Genomic DNA, 18,545 nt, shown 5'->3' with positions numbered 1-18,545 from the left:
GTTTTCCAATCTTTGTTATTAGGTAGAGGGTTAAAGTGACATTATCAAAGAAAGTCTAAAAAGTCATATTTCTCTGACCTTTAAAATAAATGTGTGTGAACATGAATTTATGCATGCCAGGTTATGCTAGCATGAGAATACCACTACACCTTCAGCATACAACCACTTCATTCCACTTCATGCATCTTCATTCCACATGACAAATGCCTCCGCATGAAGGACTGTACCAATCAGAGAGAATATGTTCATTTAACCATAAAACTGGAAATCAGTACATACCAGATGACACAGCCAGTGTGGCTGCATATTGCATATCAGTGTGTGGATATGTGTGTGTACACGTTTGCACGCTTGTATGTTGCTTATAAATGCATGCTTGCCAATCACTAATGACAGCATGGACATTTAAGCGCTTTCAGCCTTCACCCAATTGATGAAATAATGAAAGGATTAAATGCCATTGAAGCACAATGCTACAGTGCAGTGTATTAGCATCTCCATCTGGGCAGTGTGTCACAGGTGTGTGTGGAGAGGGACTAGCAGCACTGAGCTGGGGCCATTCTCTCAGCATGCAAATGTCCAAACTGCAGCTGGCTCTCTCCCAGGTGGGACCCTTTTAGGAGAGATGAACAAGATGGGGTTTACCAATCAGTGTCACTGCACTGTGGTCGGCAGGAGAACTGGACCATGGGAGGTAACCGAGTTACCGAATTCGAGCCCTGAGTGTGATCTGCTAGTAAATGTGCATCACAGGCTCATAGCAGAGGAATATAGCACATGTGGTCAAGAAGCAGGTTCATATTTCAACTCTTCCTTCTTGTAAATCAATTTTTTATCAGCTTTTTATTCAATCAATCATTTTCCAAATGCTTCAAATTCTCTGCTCTGCTCCAATTCAATTGGTAACTTTGGTCTGCCTGAGGTTAGACAAAGGAAAGCATTTGGTGAAATTCTTCAATTCATTCCAACTCAATCATCATAAACATGTACTGTAGTAAAGAGCAGTCAGTTCTGTGTGAGAGTAAGATACTGTAGATGTCTCCAGAAAGTGTGTCAAAACCAGAATCCACAAAAATGGTTGCTGTACCATCTCAGATTTTGCTCAACATCTAATTACATGTTTAGGTCCCAAAACCATTCCGATGTCTTCACATATGTTTTTTCTCCCTAGATTTTCAATTTAAAGGTTGCATGCTGATTAGTCCTAGCTTATAAAAGGCCCTGCAAATTCATTTTCTTCACCCACATGGCATCAACCAGTATCTTGTCTGCAAATAAAATACTTAATTAATATTGAGCCAATATATGATGTCTTTGCAACAAACGCACATCAAGATATTACGGATGAAACGAGGTGCTTTTTTGGTATTTTCCATAGGACTAAAATGGTATGAGGGTAGCTCATAGGAACACGGCTCATTTCATGTACAAAGTGCCAGCGATGTACCATCTTTCATTAAATACACTTGCTTGGTTACTGTACATTGTGTACCTAAAATATGCCTTTTCATCCTTGTCGCTGAGGTAAACCAATCCAAACCAATGTACACAAAATGCCAATACACTGAGCTACTACTACATAGATTTTCATGTGCCTACTCTTGTAGCTACCCATCATACTATTTTAATCCTTTGGGAAAAAAACCTTCACATGTTTGATACTGAAAATCTTCAATCCCATTATATGTGGAAAGCTCAAATATTGGCACAAGATTAATAAAATATTGTATGTAAAGAAAAAATAGTAAATGAGTGATACCAAACGTGTACAAATATAGTGCCCATAATGTCACTTCAAATCTAGGGCCTCATAGAAAATCAACAAGCATGCCTTACAAACTTGTACTTTTTCAGTCATATTTTAGAACAGGTTTGTCTTCCATCTTACAAATATATGGACATCCATAGCTGCAAATGAGCACTCCAAATGTGGGAGTATGAGTATAAGATGGCTGTGTTTCTGTGTTCCTAGATATCAAAATGTCTTTCACCAAGCAAATAAAATTATGAAATACACTGGTGTGAAGACACAACAGTAAAATTCAAATGAGCAAATGTTTTTTTCCATAGTCATACTGGCAATGCCCTACAGCTGCCTGAAAGCCAGCCAGTAGCTCTTTTGCAGTCCGGATGTGCTGATGGTTCAGGTCACCATCTTTCCTGGCCACATGACCTTCATCTTTTCTTTCCATCTGATCTTTAAATAATTCACCTGGAGCCGTTACTCAAGACCAGAGTCTGTGTGTCTGTTGGCAAACAGTAGCCTTCACAAGAGCACAACAATCAGGGTAGGTGTCACTGGAGCTGCAGTCACTTTCACTGCAGGTCTGTGAACCGTACCGGAACGAAAACACACCTGGATGCATCTACATCAGTGATCAACCCTGACCCCATAGATCTGTTACCAGGACAGAGGAGAGGGGGGAGGGGTTGTGTCCCTAGACAGAGCTGTATAGTGACATCAGGTGGTGAACAAATATGGTTTGGAACACACCTGACCTGATGCAAGGAGCCTTTCATGTACTGTACAGCAGCAGCAGTGAAACATTGAGAATACACAAAAATGCTTGCGCTATTCGGTGAATCAAACCATGAGTAGAACTAGAGCAGTTTTAGTGGAGTTAAATCTTTTTCTGCCCACGACAAGATGATCAAACAGCACTGTCAACAAGCAGGATAAATGCACATCATGGTACAAATACTTAAATTAAATCAAATCATGGTTTTGATTAATCCGTTTTTAAAATCAACCTAACATGGTGAACAGCACTTCTGCATTCACTTCGCGGCCCTCTATCGGCTATAACCTTTTTTTCCATTTCAATTCCGTTTTTGAGGATTTTGAGGAGACTGACTGCATTCCAATATATATTCTTCATATGTAATACAAATTTAAGTTGCGCAGGAAAGGCAGACAACAAATTGGTTTTACTACAGTAGCTGTAACATCTTTCTTTAGTTACTTCAATATTGCACATAAGAAAGTGTTCATTGTTCCATATTGAGGTGCATGAGGGAGAAAACAACACTATTGAGGTAGAGGTTTAAGTGCTATTGTGTTGTGTTAGGGCTTCAGTCTTACCAGTAACATTTGCCGTTGTTTTCCAAAAGTTTCTCAACCATGTGCTCAACACGAACAAACCAGCTTGGTACTGCCTTGTAGATCAGCGGGGTGTCTGACCTGTCAATTAGATCCAAAAACACATGCGCATATTTGATGAATACCTGGTGGTCCATATGCAAATGTCCCCTTGCAACCCCCCCTACTAGAGATCATTCAGCATAGAACTAATGGCTCTAAACAGGCCCCTGAACCTGCTACATATCCTGGACCAAAATCATAGAAAGTATCTGGGACTGTGAAACTGGAGTATCTGTGACGTATCCTGAGAATACAGGGGTATTCCAGCCCTGATAGGTGATATTGTGGAAAAATTTACCATTTGAAACTGAACCTCCAGTGATATTCAGCGATATCCACAACTTGCAGATCTATTGGGTTTACTTTAGACGTTCATGTCAGAGCTTGTCCCCACCACTAACTACCTACAGTATTACCGGATAGGGACACTTGTACTGCACCAGCACAGTGTGGATGCCACTCCGCACACCCGGCCATGATGCATTCAATGCTTGACTTATTAATTCAATGAGGTGAACCAGAGGTGGCAGCAAAGGGGAAACCCGTTCAGTCAGCTGGGGCGCCGACGTTACATGAAGACGACAAAAGGTAAGACAGAGCTGCAGCACTTATGAGAGGTTAATGAGCAGCTCCCCCACCATGTACAACACTGGGTGGGAGAGGGTCGATGGGTGGGGAAACAACACCTTACTGACCTTTCCCTCAATGGTAAACTTAAGCAGCAGCACATGCTGAGCCAGCAAAAGATAGTATCGACAGAAAATGCTAATGTTTTACTGACTTGCACTGAAGGAAGCCTCCTGTCATGCCTACTTAAACAAATTCAATACACCCTTATACAGACACATACACACACAGCTTTCACTTTCTCTTACACCACACAGGTGCTTAAATATATACTGAGCATTAAGGAGTTCCCTCTTTATTGGACAAAGTCGACAAGATGACAACGCAAAATTCTGGATGGTCATCCACTCTTACTACTCACCTCCAGCAGAAAGGGTAGCTGTGTTTAAACGAGCTGGCGTTTACCAGGCGGCCATTTTCTTTCAAACATTTGATGATGTTTTTGTCAGCATCCTAAAGTGGACAGAACAGAGCACATCAGCAATGCTTCATGGGAAGCTTTAGTACCTCATTGTCACTTTTTTTTAAGATCACAATGTCACAAAATAAAAACTTACAGTATGTTCAATCCTAAAACAAGTCATATGTATTTTGTATACTAACAGCAGTTCAACTTTTTGTTTAAGAACCGTCCACTTTGAACTTCCCGATTTGTCCGGAAGATTCAACAACAGATAAGATTTCTTCTAGACTGTGCAGGTCATGAGAGTCATGAAAAATGACCTCTGCACTCGCACTCTGATAGCAGCCCTCTAACTTGCCTACTTGATTAAGATGACTCAAGGGCATGGAGATACAGGATGCACTCCTTCCACTCCAGCACTGCCCATTCTTCTCCCATATGCAGACACTGAGAATTATGCTCTGCCTGTTGCAAACAAAGGGAGCAGTTCCCTTTTTTTTAACACATTTCACACCATGCTGCACTTGGAAACAAACTGCCTTGCTACAAAAAGTTTCATTAATTCACTTAGAAACACGTAAACTGCGTCCTTGTAGCCAAATACCACTGAATTGGGTTTGCGGTCTCAGACATAAATGATCTTTCATAGACCTCTTGTTGACCTCCAGCACTATAGCAGACTTCTGTTAAACCTTACCATGCCAATAGTTCAACCCCCTAAAGCCTGGCAGTATTTGCATCTATCTGATATCCATAAGAAGCCTTTCACTGAGATCTATAAGTGTTGAAGCATGCTATTCTCCACTGCATGTTTACTGGCACCCCTGGTAAAGGGAAGTAAAGCAGGTGGGGGGAATTCTCTTTAGGGTTTAATTTTGGTTTCACAAATCTTGTAAGGAAACAAATCTATTCTGAGAAGAACAAAATCCTCACAAGAGATAAATGTGTTTCACAACCTAACCAGAGCGGAGTGTGTTTTAGCCATAAGATGTGAAGGAGGGCTGAATTTGCAGTCTGCCAAAAATACAATCATATCATTAACACTTGGACATCTTCTATGCTGAAAGAACATACTCTGGACATTAACATTGATAGGTTCTGTCCTAATGTTGCAAAACCTTCATCAGCAATATCTCCAAATGAAACAACATGGTGCTACAGACTGGAAAAGAAAGGAACAAACCCAACATCCTGACAGCCATCTTGTCCTCTGCCGAAATGGCCTTGAGGGCAAATATGTGGCTAACGGGCCTACAGCCAAAAGCTAGCAGGCTAAATGGCAAGCAAACCACCAGTCTGATGCTGACAGACAAATATGAGGTGCTGGAGCCCACATTCAGACCAAAACACACCAACACAACAGAGAGGCGCCAGCTAGCTGACCTAAAAGTCACAGGTGGCGGCAGGAATACTACTGACATTTTGGCAGCTTATGTCTGTGCGTGTGTGTGTGTGTGTGTGTGTGTGTGTGTCTGTGTGTGTATGATTCTGGGGTTGTCACTGTGGAAGCTAGGGGCTCTTCTGCTCATCATTAGCAGCCATTCCCTGAAGGCCCTCCCCTGGGAAGCGCAGTGCTGTTGCATTGCAGGTCCTCCCCACTCCCCCCCCCACTTCCTCAGCATCAGTGGGCATAGTGCTGACAGCAGCTCCTCTGCTCTGGCCGGTAACTCAGCAGCCTGCCCTTTAGTGCTCTGGGTTTGTCCGAGGGAGGGCTGTGGGCAGCAGGCTGAAACTACTATAAATGTCGAAGCTGCCAACAGGACAGAGAGCCTGACAAAGAGAAGTCAGGAGCTTTTCTTCTTTAACTACCTCGAGCCCAAGTTCAACGTTAAAAAAGGACAAATGACAATCCATTTGTCAGGGAAGACTGAAGAGGGGAAATGTATATTGCAAGACACTCAAGACTACTGAGCAGACAGAGAGCCCATTCATTTGGGTATTATTTTCATTGATGTGTAATGACTGGCATGAGCAGGGGGTTTCACAATGTGACATCAAAATTCAATGGAATTTCAATAGAAATTATGACATTTGAATCAAAGTTTGACATCATTAGTGATCAATGCATATCATTCAAATCATCTCCACACCCTCTTACCCATGCAGAGGGAGTCTTACTGACACACTGAAACATTTCATGAACATTTTACATTTCATTGTGAGCACAGCTTACTTAACTGATGTAGAACACACCTTCCTTCCTATGCCAACAGACTGGAACATTCAAACATCCCATTTTTCTATAATACAGTATGTACCTAATCCATATATACAGCACGTATCAAAAACATTTATGGTGGTTCCACAAACTCATGCAGGGACTGTGTGCTCATCATTGGAATATCGGCTCATAATGTTTGATTATTAACTGGGTTCATATGTTGGAAGCTTTCAAACCTGTAAGAAAAGTATCTGAAAAACAAAATGTTGCCGTGCCAGAACTCAGCTGGGCTCTTTAATGCATTCAGAGGGCACCATACCTTCACATATTGCCCAACAAAGTGGGTGACTTCAGCCGTGAAGCAGCCGGATGAATCCACAGGACAGATTGGCGCAGAGTCTCTCTGAATAATGTCATAGTCCATACAGACGCGATAATCATCCTGAGGGAAGAACACAACACCATCATGGAGGAAACCATTCCATCTCAACAACTGAAACTTTAGCATCAACTTTAAAGGCTTGAGGACATGAAATAAATGAAAATGTTTCTGTCTCAAAAAATACTCTGCCCATTATGATGTCTGCATATTGGTACCAGTTATCCCTGCTCTCTGCCATTCTCTGATTTCCTCAAGGGTAATTCCTGTCTTTTTCCATGACCAACTTTCTGTCTCCCAATTTGTTCCACAATGCATACTCAGGGCTCTGACGTCTCAGGAGAGTTAAGTGTTCCAGGCTTTCGTCGGGCCACCAAAATGGGACCAAACTATGTCCAATGGCCAATCAGAAATGATTGCATCAGTGAAATGAAATCCTCTCCTTTGTGCGCCGTTTCTGCCCATTTAACCTGCTACTTGGAGAAAAAACTGCTAATCTAGATGGTTTGTCTGCTAATCCTTTTGTCTTTGATGCCAGAGACCTCTGCCATGCTAGGATTCCACTCAGGACAGCAGACCAGAACAGCAGAGCAGATTGTTTTGTACACTTAACAGACATTCTTGGCTTTTAGATTTAATTAAAGTTCACACCTTATCACACCTATGTATCTGTATTTGTTCCTATGTATTTGATCCATGACCATATACCACATGAGTATGTACAGGATAACGTATAGAACGCCGGTCATTATCAAGAAAATATGTCCCAGGGCAAACCAAACTTCTTGCTTCAGCCTGAAGGGACTTATTTCTGACAATCACGGGTCTATGCACCATTATAACATAGCTACTTGCTAAAACGAACAAATTAACTCCACATGATATGTCTCTTTACATTTATTTGCTACTGCTTTATTGTGGCTTTTGCTGAGAAACGAATAGTTCGCAACACATGCTGAACTTGAATCAAACACTCTTTAGAGCATAGCTGCTCAACCGTCTGCTTTCACAAGTTCAGAAGTGACCGGACTTCTTGAGGGGTGATATGAAAGACTTGAGTGATCACAAAACCTGTTGCCATTGACAGCAGTCATTATATGGTTCAGTTGAATTTATGTACAATGAACAGAAATGCTAAAGCCCGCAAAATTGCTGACATGAATCTTTTCTGATCCTCTGAGCAGAAAATGTAAACAAACAACTGAGAACAACAAACAACAAATCAACTGAGACAGGTATATTCTAGGCATGATGGAAAAAAAAAGGTTTGATAAGACTAAGAACTTGCTATTTGAGACAGCTGAGGAAACTGGTAAAGAGCCAAATGAACATTCATCTCCTGTGAGAGAAAGTGCCCTTGCCAAGGACATCTCCTGCCGCTGGGCCTGACCTATAGCAGTCAGCCACTGATGAGCAAGTCTCATCCTTGGGCCTTCGTACCCAAATAGCATAGGATTTGTATGCTACAACAGTTATGTGTACTTAAACTGTGTTACTTAAATCAAACAAATGACAATAAATGAGGTGCGAAGAAGATCTCAAAGTCTTTTTTCTCCAGCAGCCCAATAGTACTTACAGCGCCAAAGTATGGAGCCTGGTGGACCACTCCTGTACCCTCTTCTTCACGGACATAGTTATCCAACACCACCTGGAAGGCCCCAGTCTCCTTACACTGCATCGGAGAGAGAGAGAGACCAACATGAAAAATAAACAGACAATAGATCTAACAACGCTATGGAACTAAACAAAATGACGTGTACACGTCGATCTGACCCAGGCCTTTCCAACACATTCAAGTTTTAGCACACAAGTTATTTGGCAGTGACTTTGTAAGAATAGCCCCAAGTTAACTTCTTTTACAGTTCAAGAGCACACTATACCATAAAGCTTAATATAACTCTCCCAAAGTGCCCACATATTGATTGTATCAGAGGTCAGGCGAGCGCTTACCCTGCTGAAGTACTCAAAGAGTGGCTTATACTTCTTCCCTTTCAGTGCCTTGCCAGGGAACCTGGGGGAGGGAGATGAGAGCAGTGAAGACAGCGGTTCAATCTCTCCTGACACCGTCAGCTTATTGGCCTGTCAGCCTCCATAGGAGACAGTGGTCTGCCCGGCGTAGGCAGCTCTATGGAGCAGGGTCTGTTTTGTCTGGCTGTCTCTCTCCCCGTCCTGTCTCACCCCAGCCTCTGACGCTGCTTCCTGCCGCTCCGAGGACAGCCACTGAGCTGTGTAATGACTTCTGTCTCTCCTTTGTCCTCAGTTCTCTCTTTTAGTCATATCTCTCAAAGTTTGGCTCAGCCTATGGCTGACTGCGGCAAGAGTAAAAGAAAGCTCGACAGCTAAAGCTGTCCAAGGAAAAGGGAGAGGCATAAAGGTCATGAATAGAGAGTTTCAAGGTGAACGCAACGAGGGGAAATTCTCATTCACCCAAAGCAGCAAACTATAATTTACAAAACACACAAGAGAAAAGAACCCAAGTTAGTCATGAAATAGCTTAGTTCATTATCACAGCTTTCTGACTGTTTGACAGCACACCATTATATTAAACGGTGACATTGTAATTCTAACAGCACCAAATAACAGATGCATGACTCCTTATAATGGGGCTCGTGGTCGGTGCTTAATCAAACAGCTTAAGATGTTAAAACGGACGAGGACCTTCTCCTGCCATCACCACTCAAAAAGCAGCCGCCCCACAGTGCAGTGTAGTGCTGAGCTGAGCTGAGCTGAGTGCCAGCCTCCGAGGCAGTGGGACTTTAACAGGACAGGGGAAGAGCTGAGCAAATACGTCTTAGAACTCAGACAGGTCCAGCAGCACAGGGTAGCTACAGCAGGGATGGGCTACTTGGACGACAGAGAGGGCCACAAATCTTGTCTTGCCGCTGTTAGGGGGCGCGATGTGACCGCGCATGTCCACCACTGAGATAAGGACATCAGGAATCAGGACAATTACATACACAGTATGATTCATTTTCATCAAACCAACATTACACATTCACAATAACCCTTTTTTCCACCGTAATGGGTAATAGTGGCTTTACCACAACCACTCAAGCCAGTAGTAATGGGAGAAGCTAACGACCCAACAAACACCAATGTGACTGCGACAGCGGCTCTAGCAACTCTAGCAGCTCTGGTCTAGCCTTCTTATAGCTATCTTTGCGCATGGTGCTGTAGTGGCGACTTACTGTAACTTGAAATCTTTCAAGGCTGTTTTCGCTTCTACACATAGCCTACTAAACACAAGTGGATTTTGAATTCTGTGATAAGAACAGTTGTTCCCCATCTTGCCTGAAAAGTGTGATTCTATTGACTGAGTTTTCTTTATAAACTGCTCATAGCTGTAGTGAAAAGGGATTTTTTTATATGGAAAGCGCCCCTCTCGTTGGACGGTATAAGCACAATAACTATCCGGTTCAGATGTGGTAAAAACCATGTGAACCAAAACATTTTAATGACGTTTGAAAACTGATCCAAGGGCAGCATGCCGCCTTTGGGCAGCCAGTTGCCCATCCCTGAGCTACAGCAGTCAAAGGTTGGCACTTACTTGTCCAGCAGGGTGTACTCAGCCTCCGACTTGAACAGAGCTCCCAGACGTGCCTCCATCATGATATAGACCTTCCCAATGGCATTATCTGAGGGGCAAGGAAACACAGAGCAATAGGCAGTCAGCTGCTTGCTGCATCAAGTTGGCAAGGTGTCTAACAACTGCATAATATGAAATGTGCAGAAAGAGGTAATAAGACATACAGAAAGGCCCGGAGAGGCACCTTCATAAGTCATACCCGTTGGAAAACCTATTTGTATGTCAGCGCAGATGGGATTTCTTTCATTTCAGGATTCAACTGAGGCATTCTTATTGAACGCATTGAAACTGTCGATGGCCAGGAACAACTGCGGAGGTCTTCCACTGACTGAATCACCAAAAAAACTCACACATCATCCACTTGCGTAAGTGCAGCGCTTTCTGTTGCCGTCAGTGGCCTTTCTAACAAAATGCTTTATTGGCATCAGTAGTTCAGAGAAGAAAATGCCCCACCTGAACAGTGATGCGTGCAGTCCTAAGGTGAAAATCTAGTCTGCTGTGTCTGTCCAAGTCCATTTCCAATGAGAATTCAGCGGATCTATTTTCCAATACCAACTAATCGATTATCTACATTCACTAAGGATCTGTAATCTTATTTTAGTTCAAGTCTTGCCACTATCTGCAGAATATATGTAGGTGCCCCAAATACAAGTATGCTTTTAAGAATTCATCAGATCTGTGAGCATTCACATAATATGCAAAACTCTATAAAATGTAACATGCAAGTGTAAAGCCTTCTTTGCAAAAATAAGAAAATAGAACCACTATGAAACCTTGGCCTACTAAAGGTCTATAACTAGCACAATATAAACTGTCGTTGTGGATGTTAATGACATCAATCGGGGTAGTTTTGAGCAAAACCAGTATGACGAAAATCAATGGTTCTGTGTCATCCTTGTGGGGCTACTTGCCCACCAAGTTTTGTGCAGCCCAGCCTTTCAGGATAAACCGTTAACTCACTTCTATTTTTGAACGAACTCATGGCTTTAGTTAACTGTGCAAATGAAGTTAGTTTGTTTCACTCTGTAACTCATACTTCTCTATATGCATGATGACTGTGTGCTGCGTTGCTTAATTAGTCGTTCATTTATTGGTTGACAAATAAGACAGTCACCCTCCCATTCTGCTTCAATGTGGATGTGGATACCGTTGCACGTTTGAGTTCAAAATCCCTTGCTATTTCGTTTCGGGAACCAAATCGGAACCACTTCCATGTTCTATTAACCTAGCTCATTATTTTTTGAACAACACTAGCCTATGCTACCCATATACAGTAATGCTACCGCCGCTTTTGAACTGAAAGTTTATTTCTTCTCGTCAAGCTTTTTTCCCCATTGTTACTGAGGGAGGGAGAGAGGGCAAGTGAAGAGAGGGACACGAAACACCAAATCAAGTGTAGCTACTTAAAGAAAAAAGATGGTGAAACACTCGATATTTGCGATAGAACACTTTCATGCATCTCACGTACAGCAAAGTGCGATATATCCAGTACATTGGGTATACTAATTGACAGTAGTTGCATTCTGCAATGATATTATTGCATGAACTTCCCCTCACATTTTCATTGCAAATGCATATTCCAGTCTTACTCAAAAACTCCTCCAATTAATTAGCCTGACGCAGCCAGAACTCAAGTCTAGTCAGAATAGGAGTCTGGAACTGGAGCATTGGGACATGATTAGGAGGCGTGTTTCAACCAACACAGGAGGCCTCTGCACACAACTGGATGCACCTAACCATTCAGCGTAATGAAATAGCCTACCGTGAATCATGCAAAGTCAAACATCCTTCTTCTCAACAAATGCCTTAATCACGTTTTTCTGTTTTGTTTTTTAAAAGCTATCGCACTGTCAATATCTTGTAGAACTGACGCGATAGCGACATCTGTAGCAACAAGCTTTTTGCTGTAAACAAAATCAGATCAAGTGAATGAATAGGCACTGCTGCTCATCTGTCGATCGAGTCTGCCCAGTTAATCCGATTGGTCATCTGATTCTCATACGGGCATAAAGGCTTGTCAATGGAGCAAAACCAGACCAAATTTTCCAATTCCAATTTTGGACAGGATTGAATTCCGACAGGCTTTCAGGCTACCAATTTATGTTGGTAACATCCATTCCCCAGCAACACTTTACTCTCATTATCATCTAAAAACAGACCAGAGATTGTTATTAGACCAACCTTTTTCTTAAACCATGATATTCCCCAAATGGAAGAGCTAGAATTTCCACCTAAAATAATTTGAATTTGCCCAAACTTTGTCCACAGGACAAAGGTCAACCTATGACTGTAATGACAAAGGGGGGAAATGAATGGTTCCACTGGTTGTTGTACTAAGAAGAATAAAACACCATTTACAAATATAGAAACTAAGGTCATATTCAAATGTTGGTACTAGATCCAATCTAACATTGAGAAAACAAACTAATCAAATCTCAGGGCACTTATATTCCAGTTGTATCTGCAGAGGTGCTGACTCCATATAAACACTAGTGTGTGTGTGTGTGTGTGTGTGTGTGTGTGTGTGTGTGGTCCGTGGGTTTCAGACACACTCATGGAAGCGCAGGAGGTGAGGGCGAGCGCTTAGCAGCAGTGAGAGGAGGTGAGCACGGCTCCAAACCAGACTTGAGTAATGGGACCAAAAACAGGGTCTGGTGAAGGGGGAGAGGAAGAGCGCAAAAAGAGGTGGGAAACAATGGGAGAGAGGGAAGGGGGGAAGCACATCAATAAAAGATGGCACATTGTCCCTCTGGAGCGGGCCAAGAAATGATTGCGCAGGCCATGTCGGCTGCTGCTGCTGGCAGATCGCGTGGGCCCAAGCCATCGACGCAAAGAGGATTGGTATTCTGTGCAGTTCTCCCATGCAGCAATCAGGCTAGGGCAGGCTGTGCTGAGGGGCAACAGTGCCCCCTGCTTGCTTTAGCTGGTTACTGCACCAGTCTACACAGAAAGTAGGTCAACCATTTACCACCAGCACTCTCTAAAAGGGAACCACAGCAATACACACTCATGCCTACACAAACAGACACACAGACACACACACACACACACACACACACACACAAAAGCGTCCAGGACTATTTTTATATATGAAAAAAGACTAGGCTTTTTGAGTGACCTGATTTGAAGACTTGTAGACCTTTAAAGCTTCAAAGCATCACAGTTCTATCTGGAGAATATATTCAAAAAATGTATCAGCTGAAGGACACCTTATCATGCCCTTTTGCAAAAAGAATAACATTTAATAACAGTCCAATGGTTTCAGCATCAGCCTCAAACGAACTGACCCATGGTGGGCCTTTGTGAGAGAGGGCCAACTGAAGGCTCATCATTAATGTAGTTAACATTATGATTTTTCATGTCTGATCTATGCTCCCATTTCATACAAACATGGATCTGTCTGATTCAAATATTGTTCTGTTTCATCCACAAGCTTTCAGAACATGGAAGAAAGCTTGAAAAAGACAGGCGAAATGAACACACAAGGACGAACAGAAGGCTACAACTGCATTCATATCTGTATTTGATGTTGAGTGGAAATGAGCCTTTAGTGCAGACTGACCTTTGACCTTGACATACTGGAACTCTGGATTGACACAGAGGGCCAGGTTACTGGGCAGGGTCCAGGGGGTGGTGGTCCAGGCAATAAGACTCACAGCCTCATCCTCCAACAAAGGGAAGCTGACAATGACAGATGGGTCTTGGACATCCTGAAGAGACAATGATTGATGAACAGGGAAAAAAGAATCCACATTATTACCTGATAACAATACCAGAGCAGAACTCATTATCAAAATGGTTAGCCTGCAGTCCAGCACAATGATGCTTTAGCTAAAACAATATTACGCAGGCGTATACGATTTTAAGGTATGTTTTGGTAGTGAACAAGTCTGCCATCTTCAAACACTTTCTGATGGAAAGTGGTCATATGATGAAGAGTTAAACATGCTTGTTGATACTGTTGACACCATGATTTTCGCTCACCAAATATGACCCAAACACATCAGCTACTGTACCAATTTCATCAGTGCTAACTTTATTGTTGATAACATTATAAGAAAGGGGCAGGCGAACGTTCGGAGAGTGTAGACAGTATGGCGGCCGCCATGGTAAATACAACCCCTGGCAAAAAATATGGAATCACCAGTCTTGGAGGATGTTAATCCAGTTGTTTAATTTTTTATAAAAAAGCCAGATCACAGACATGACACAAAACTAAGTTCATTTGAAATGGCAACTTTCTGGCTTTAGGAAACATTAAAGGAAATCAAGAAAAAAAATAATTAATCAGTAACAGTTGCTTGTTTTAGACCAGCCAGAGGGGAAACAAATATGGAATCACCCAATTCCAAGGAAAAAAATATGGAATCATGAAAAACAAATTGACAAAAGAACACTTCAACGCACCACTAGTACTTTGTTGCACCACCTCTGGCTTTTATAACAGCTTACAGTCTCTGAGGCATGGACTTAATGAGTGACAATCAGTACTCTTCATCAATCTGGCTCCAACTTTCTCTGATTCCAGTTGCCAGATCAGTTTTGCAGGTTTGAGCCTTGGGATGCACCATTTTCTTCAAATTCTACTACAGATTTTCAATTGGATTGAGCATTATCGAAGATGTAACGATCGCCGTCTCCCCAATGCCTTTACCTGACATGCAGCCCCATATCATCAACGACTGAGGAAATGTGCATGTTTTCTTCAGGCAGTTGTCTTCATAAATCTCATTGGAATGTGGATATAACTAGATGAAAGTCATATTCAGTGATGAATCGCGTTTCTGCAATGGGCAAGGTGATGATGCTAGAACTTTTGTTTGGTGCCATTTCAATGAGATTAATGAAGACAACTGCCTGAAAAAAACAAGGTCATTGATGATATGGGGCTGCATGTCAGGTAAAGGCATTGGGGAGATGGCGATCGTTACATCTTCAATAATGCTTATATTATTATTTATTATATAAAGTTTATACTGACATTTTGGACACTTTTCTTATCCAATCAATTGAAAGGATGTTTGGGGATGATTACATCATTTTTCAAGATGATAATGCATCTTGTCATAGAGCAAAAACTGTTGAATTCCTTGAAGAAAGACACATAAGGTCAATGTCATGGCCTGCAAATAGTCTGGATCTCAATCCAATTGAAAATCTGTAGTAGAATTAAAGAAAATGGTGCATCCCAAGGCTTCAACCTGCAAAACTGATCTGGCAACTGGAATCAGAGAAAGTTGGAGCCAGATTGATGAAGAGTACTGATTGTCACTCATTAAGTCCATGCCTCAGAGACTGTAAGCTGTTATAAAAGCCAGAGGTGGTGCAACAAAGTACTAGTGGTGCGTTGAAGTGTTCTTTTGTCAATTTGTTTTTCATGATTCCATATTTTTTTCCTTGGAATTGAGTGATTCCATATTTTTTCCCCCTCTGGCTGGTCTAAAACAAGCAACTGTTACTGATTAATTATTTTTTTTCTTGATTTCCTTTAATGTTTCCTAAAGCCAGAAAGTTGCCATTTCAAATGAACTTAGTTTTGTGTCATGTCTGTGATCTGGCTTTTTTCTAAAAAATTAAACAACTGGATTAACATCCTCCAAGACTGGTGATTCCATATTTTTTGCCAGGGGTTGTAGGAGACCAGTGCTAGCTAGCCATTCCATTGAATCCTATGGGGCGTAAGCGCCACTTTTGACATCAAATAGCGTTACAGCTGAAGCGTTTTAAGCCTTTGTACGAATGTTTTTTATTTTCGGAGTAAATACAACATGCAAAATTGGCGTTATAACCTCGTAACTGTCTTATCAGCTGAGTAATAAATGTTTTTCCGAAATGAACGCAAAAAGTGACTTAGGTTAGGTCATGCGCATGTGTCCAGAGAGAGTAAAGCGTCGCCATAGGTCAGACTACAGTACGTGCCTACGTCACATGTACATCCCCTGAGCCTGCGCAGGAGACCAAAGGAAAACCGTTGAAATTTGCTTCCTTGGTCTCTGCTGACGTCTACGTGATAGCTCTGTCCATATCTTTTACTCTCTATGATTATAAGGCTTGTTGGCTAGTTATGCTATGGTTAGCATTTAGCAGACAGCTAGCATGCATTTCAAATGTAACAATCATCTGCAAGCAGACAAAAAAATCCCTTGACACATAAATAAGATGTGATGACTGAGGAGTCATATATTCAGCAGAGTCCTGAAATGAGATATTTTTCTAATCCTGTTTGAAATTCTCATATTTCAGTGCATCTGTTCTGACAATGCAAGCCCATTTGCACACTTGGAAACACTGACATGAGTGGGCACAAAAAAACATCCATCACAATTGACAACTGCCAAAGCCTTCACTTGTTCAGCAAAACCAAAAAATCCTTGTTTAATCTATTGCACTACAACAGCAAACTGCCAATTCCTGTGAGCGTGAATGTGTGTGGGCAGTAGAGCAAGCAGGCCAGCAGCATACCTTGTAGTTCTGGTGAGATTCAAAGTTAGACAGGGGAGTATTGCAGGCAGTGGAGAATGGCATGACTTTCACTCCCCTGTAGACCATGCCTTTGTCATACAGCTGCTTAAACACCCACCTGAGGTAAGAGAGGAGAACACATTAAGCAGGAGGAGCACACAGGCATGGTTGAGAATTGAGCAGAAGCTAGATTATAAGTAGAGTATTAGATTCCTTGGGCCATCAAAACCAAATAAAGACATTTGGGTATTTAAAAACTGACATGAGTCCACGCATAAATTCAACAAGAACGGATGCGTGGAAACAGCATTTGGTAGTAGCCTGGATACAAAACCAGAACCAAAGCATAGTCCTTGCATGCAATAACACATACATTAACCAGTCTATTTAGAAGTAACCCATGGTGGAGAAGAATTCCACACACAATTAATGAATAGCTAGAGGACTGTGAGGAGCAATTCACTGAATTACATCAAATGTGCATTGCATTAGAAACCCCGAGCAACTTAATGTGCCTATTACAGAAAACTGAAGTGGGACCTGATGAACCATGAAATGTTTCACTATCCAGAAAATATTACTTGCACTGTATCAAGGTGATCGGTAGCCCTTGTCAAATTCTGTAAACAAAATATGGCATGCAGAGTTAGCCGTTATGCCCGGTTTTACATGTTTTAAGTATCAACACACTTCTGATTACGCATGAGCTGCTGCAGACAAAGAAATGAGTAGAACTGAATATTGCACAGAGAAAAATCATATTGAAACACTGAATCTTAAATGTTCATTTCACTTTTGTCCAATTGCATGAACACTAATTACAGATGAAATTAGGCAAAGTTATGATGCACACTATTAAGGCAGATGAAAGTAGGCAAAGTTATGATGCACACTATTAAGGCAGATGAAAGTAGGCAAAGTTATGATGCACACTATTAAGGCAGATGAAAGTAGGCAAAGCTATGATGCACACTATTAAGGCAGATGAAAGTAGGCAAAGTTATGATGCGCTATTAAGGGAGACTCAAGTCTAGCACTAGCATTTGCCTGCTACTCAACTGGTGGAGCAAGCTGCTGAGAACTGCAAGGTCAGAGGCTTGCAACCCGCAGGAAACACATGCTAATGAAAATATATTATTGTGTTCTCCAAATAACTTCAAGTCAGCTAAATACATACATCTGAACAGGACTTTTTGATCACATTATCCTCAAAGTAGCCAATATTTTTCTGGATTTCTCAGGCTGTGTCAAACAACATATTTTATTGCAATCTGTCAGTCATCTGCCATACATCTCTGTTGCATCCATGTGTGGCATCCTTTACGTGTAGTCAGTTGATAGTTCAGATTAATTATAAATAATGGCAGAGAAAATTAACTATGCTAATTAAAAATGTGACCAAAATGCGACATTTTTTAAGAGACATTCCTGACCTTCATGGTCAACATTCATGACCTAAAATCTGATGGAACTGGCGGAGGTGTTGACAAATGAGGCATTACTTTCGCTAAACAAATAGAGTTCATGTAACCCTTATGTACTAGTAACAGTTACAGCTAAAGAAAGGGAGGAATCACCGGAGCACACAGATGTAGATGTTTGTTATTGTATTTCGGTGCAGCAAAAAAAAGAGATGTTTCAATGGGTATTACATCTTAGAATTTGTTTAGAATATCTTTTATAAGGGTCTCCATGGGAGAACTGCAAGCACCTAAAGGTGTGTGAGGGGTAAGGTTGGGCACCGAAACCTTCTTCTAATATGCCACCGGCCATCTTAGAAGCATA

The 18,545-nt window shown here is 41.7% G+C and overlaps 1 protein-coding gene across 2 annotated transcripts in view; it reads right to left on the bottom strand.

Moving 5' to 3' along the window:
• Positions 1–18,545, bottom strand: part of iars1 (isoleucyl-tRNA synthetase 1) — a 58,031-nt gene that overhangs the window by 36,164 nt on the left and 3,322 nt on the right. For both annotated transcript variants that reach the window (XM_062544732.1, XM_062544733.1), the window contains exons 6-13: positions 16,761–16,878; positions 13,861–14,008; positions 10,260–10,347; positions 8,663–8,723; positions 8,289–8,384; positions 6,653–6,775; positions 4,131–4,222; positions 3,083–3,181 (exon numbers count right to left, since the gene is read on the bottom strand). In XM_062544732.1, coding sequence (XP_062400716.1) covers positions 3,083–3,181; positions 4,131–4,222; positions 6,653–6,775; positions 8,289–8,384; positions 8,663–8,723; positions 10,260–10,347; positions 13,861–14,008; positions 16,761–16,878 — 825 coding nt within the window. The remainder of the gene's footprint in view (positions 1–3,082; positions 3,182–4,130; positions 4,223–6,652; positions 6,776–8,288; positions 8,385–8,662; positions 8,724–10,259; positions 10,348–13,860; positions 14,009–16,760; positions 16,879–18,545) is intronic.

This window comes from Sardina pilchardus, chromosome 9 (assembly GCF_963854185.1).
Source record: "Sardina pilchardus chromosome 9, fSarPil1.1, whole genome shotgun sequence".
In the NCBI taxonomy this organism is placed as follows: domain Eukaryota; kingdom Metazoa; phylum Chordata; class Actinopteri; order Clupeiformes; family Clupeidae; genus Sardina; species Sardina pilchardus.
Note: the sequence above shows the minus strand (reverse complement) of the source record. Positions and strands in the feature narration are given on the sequence as shown.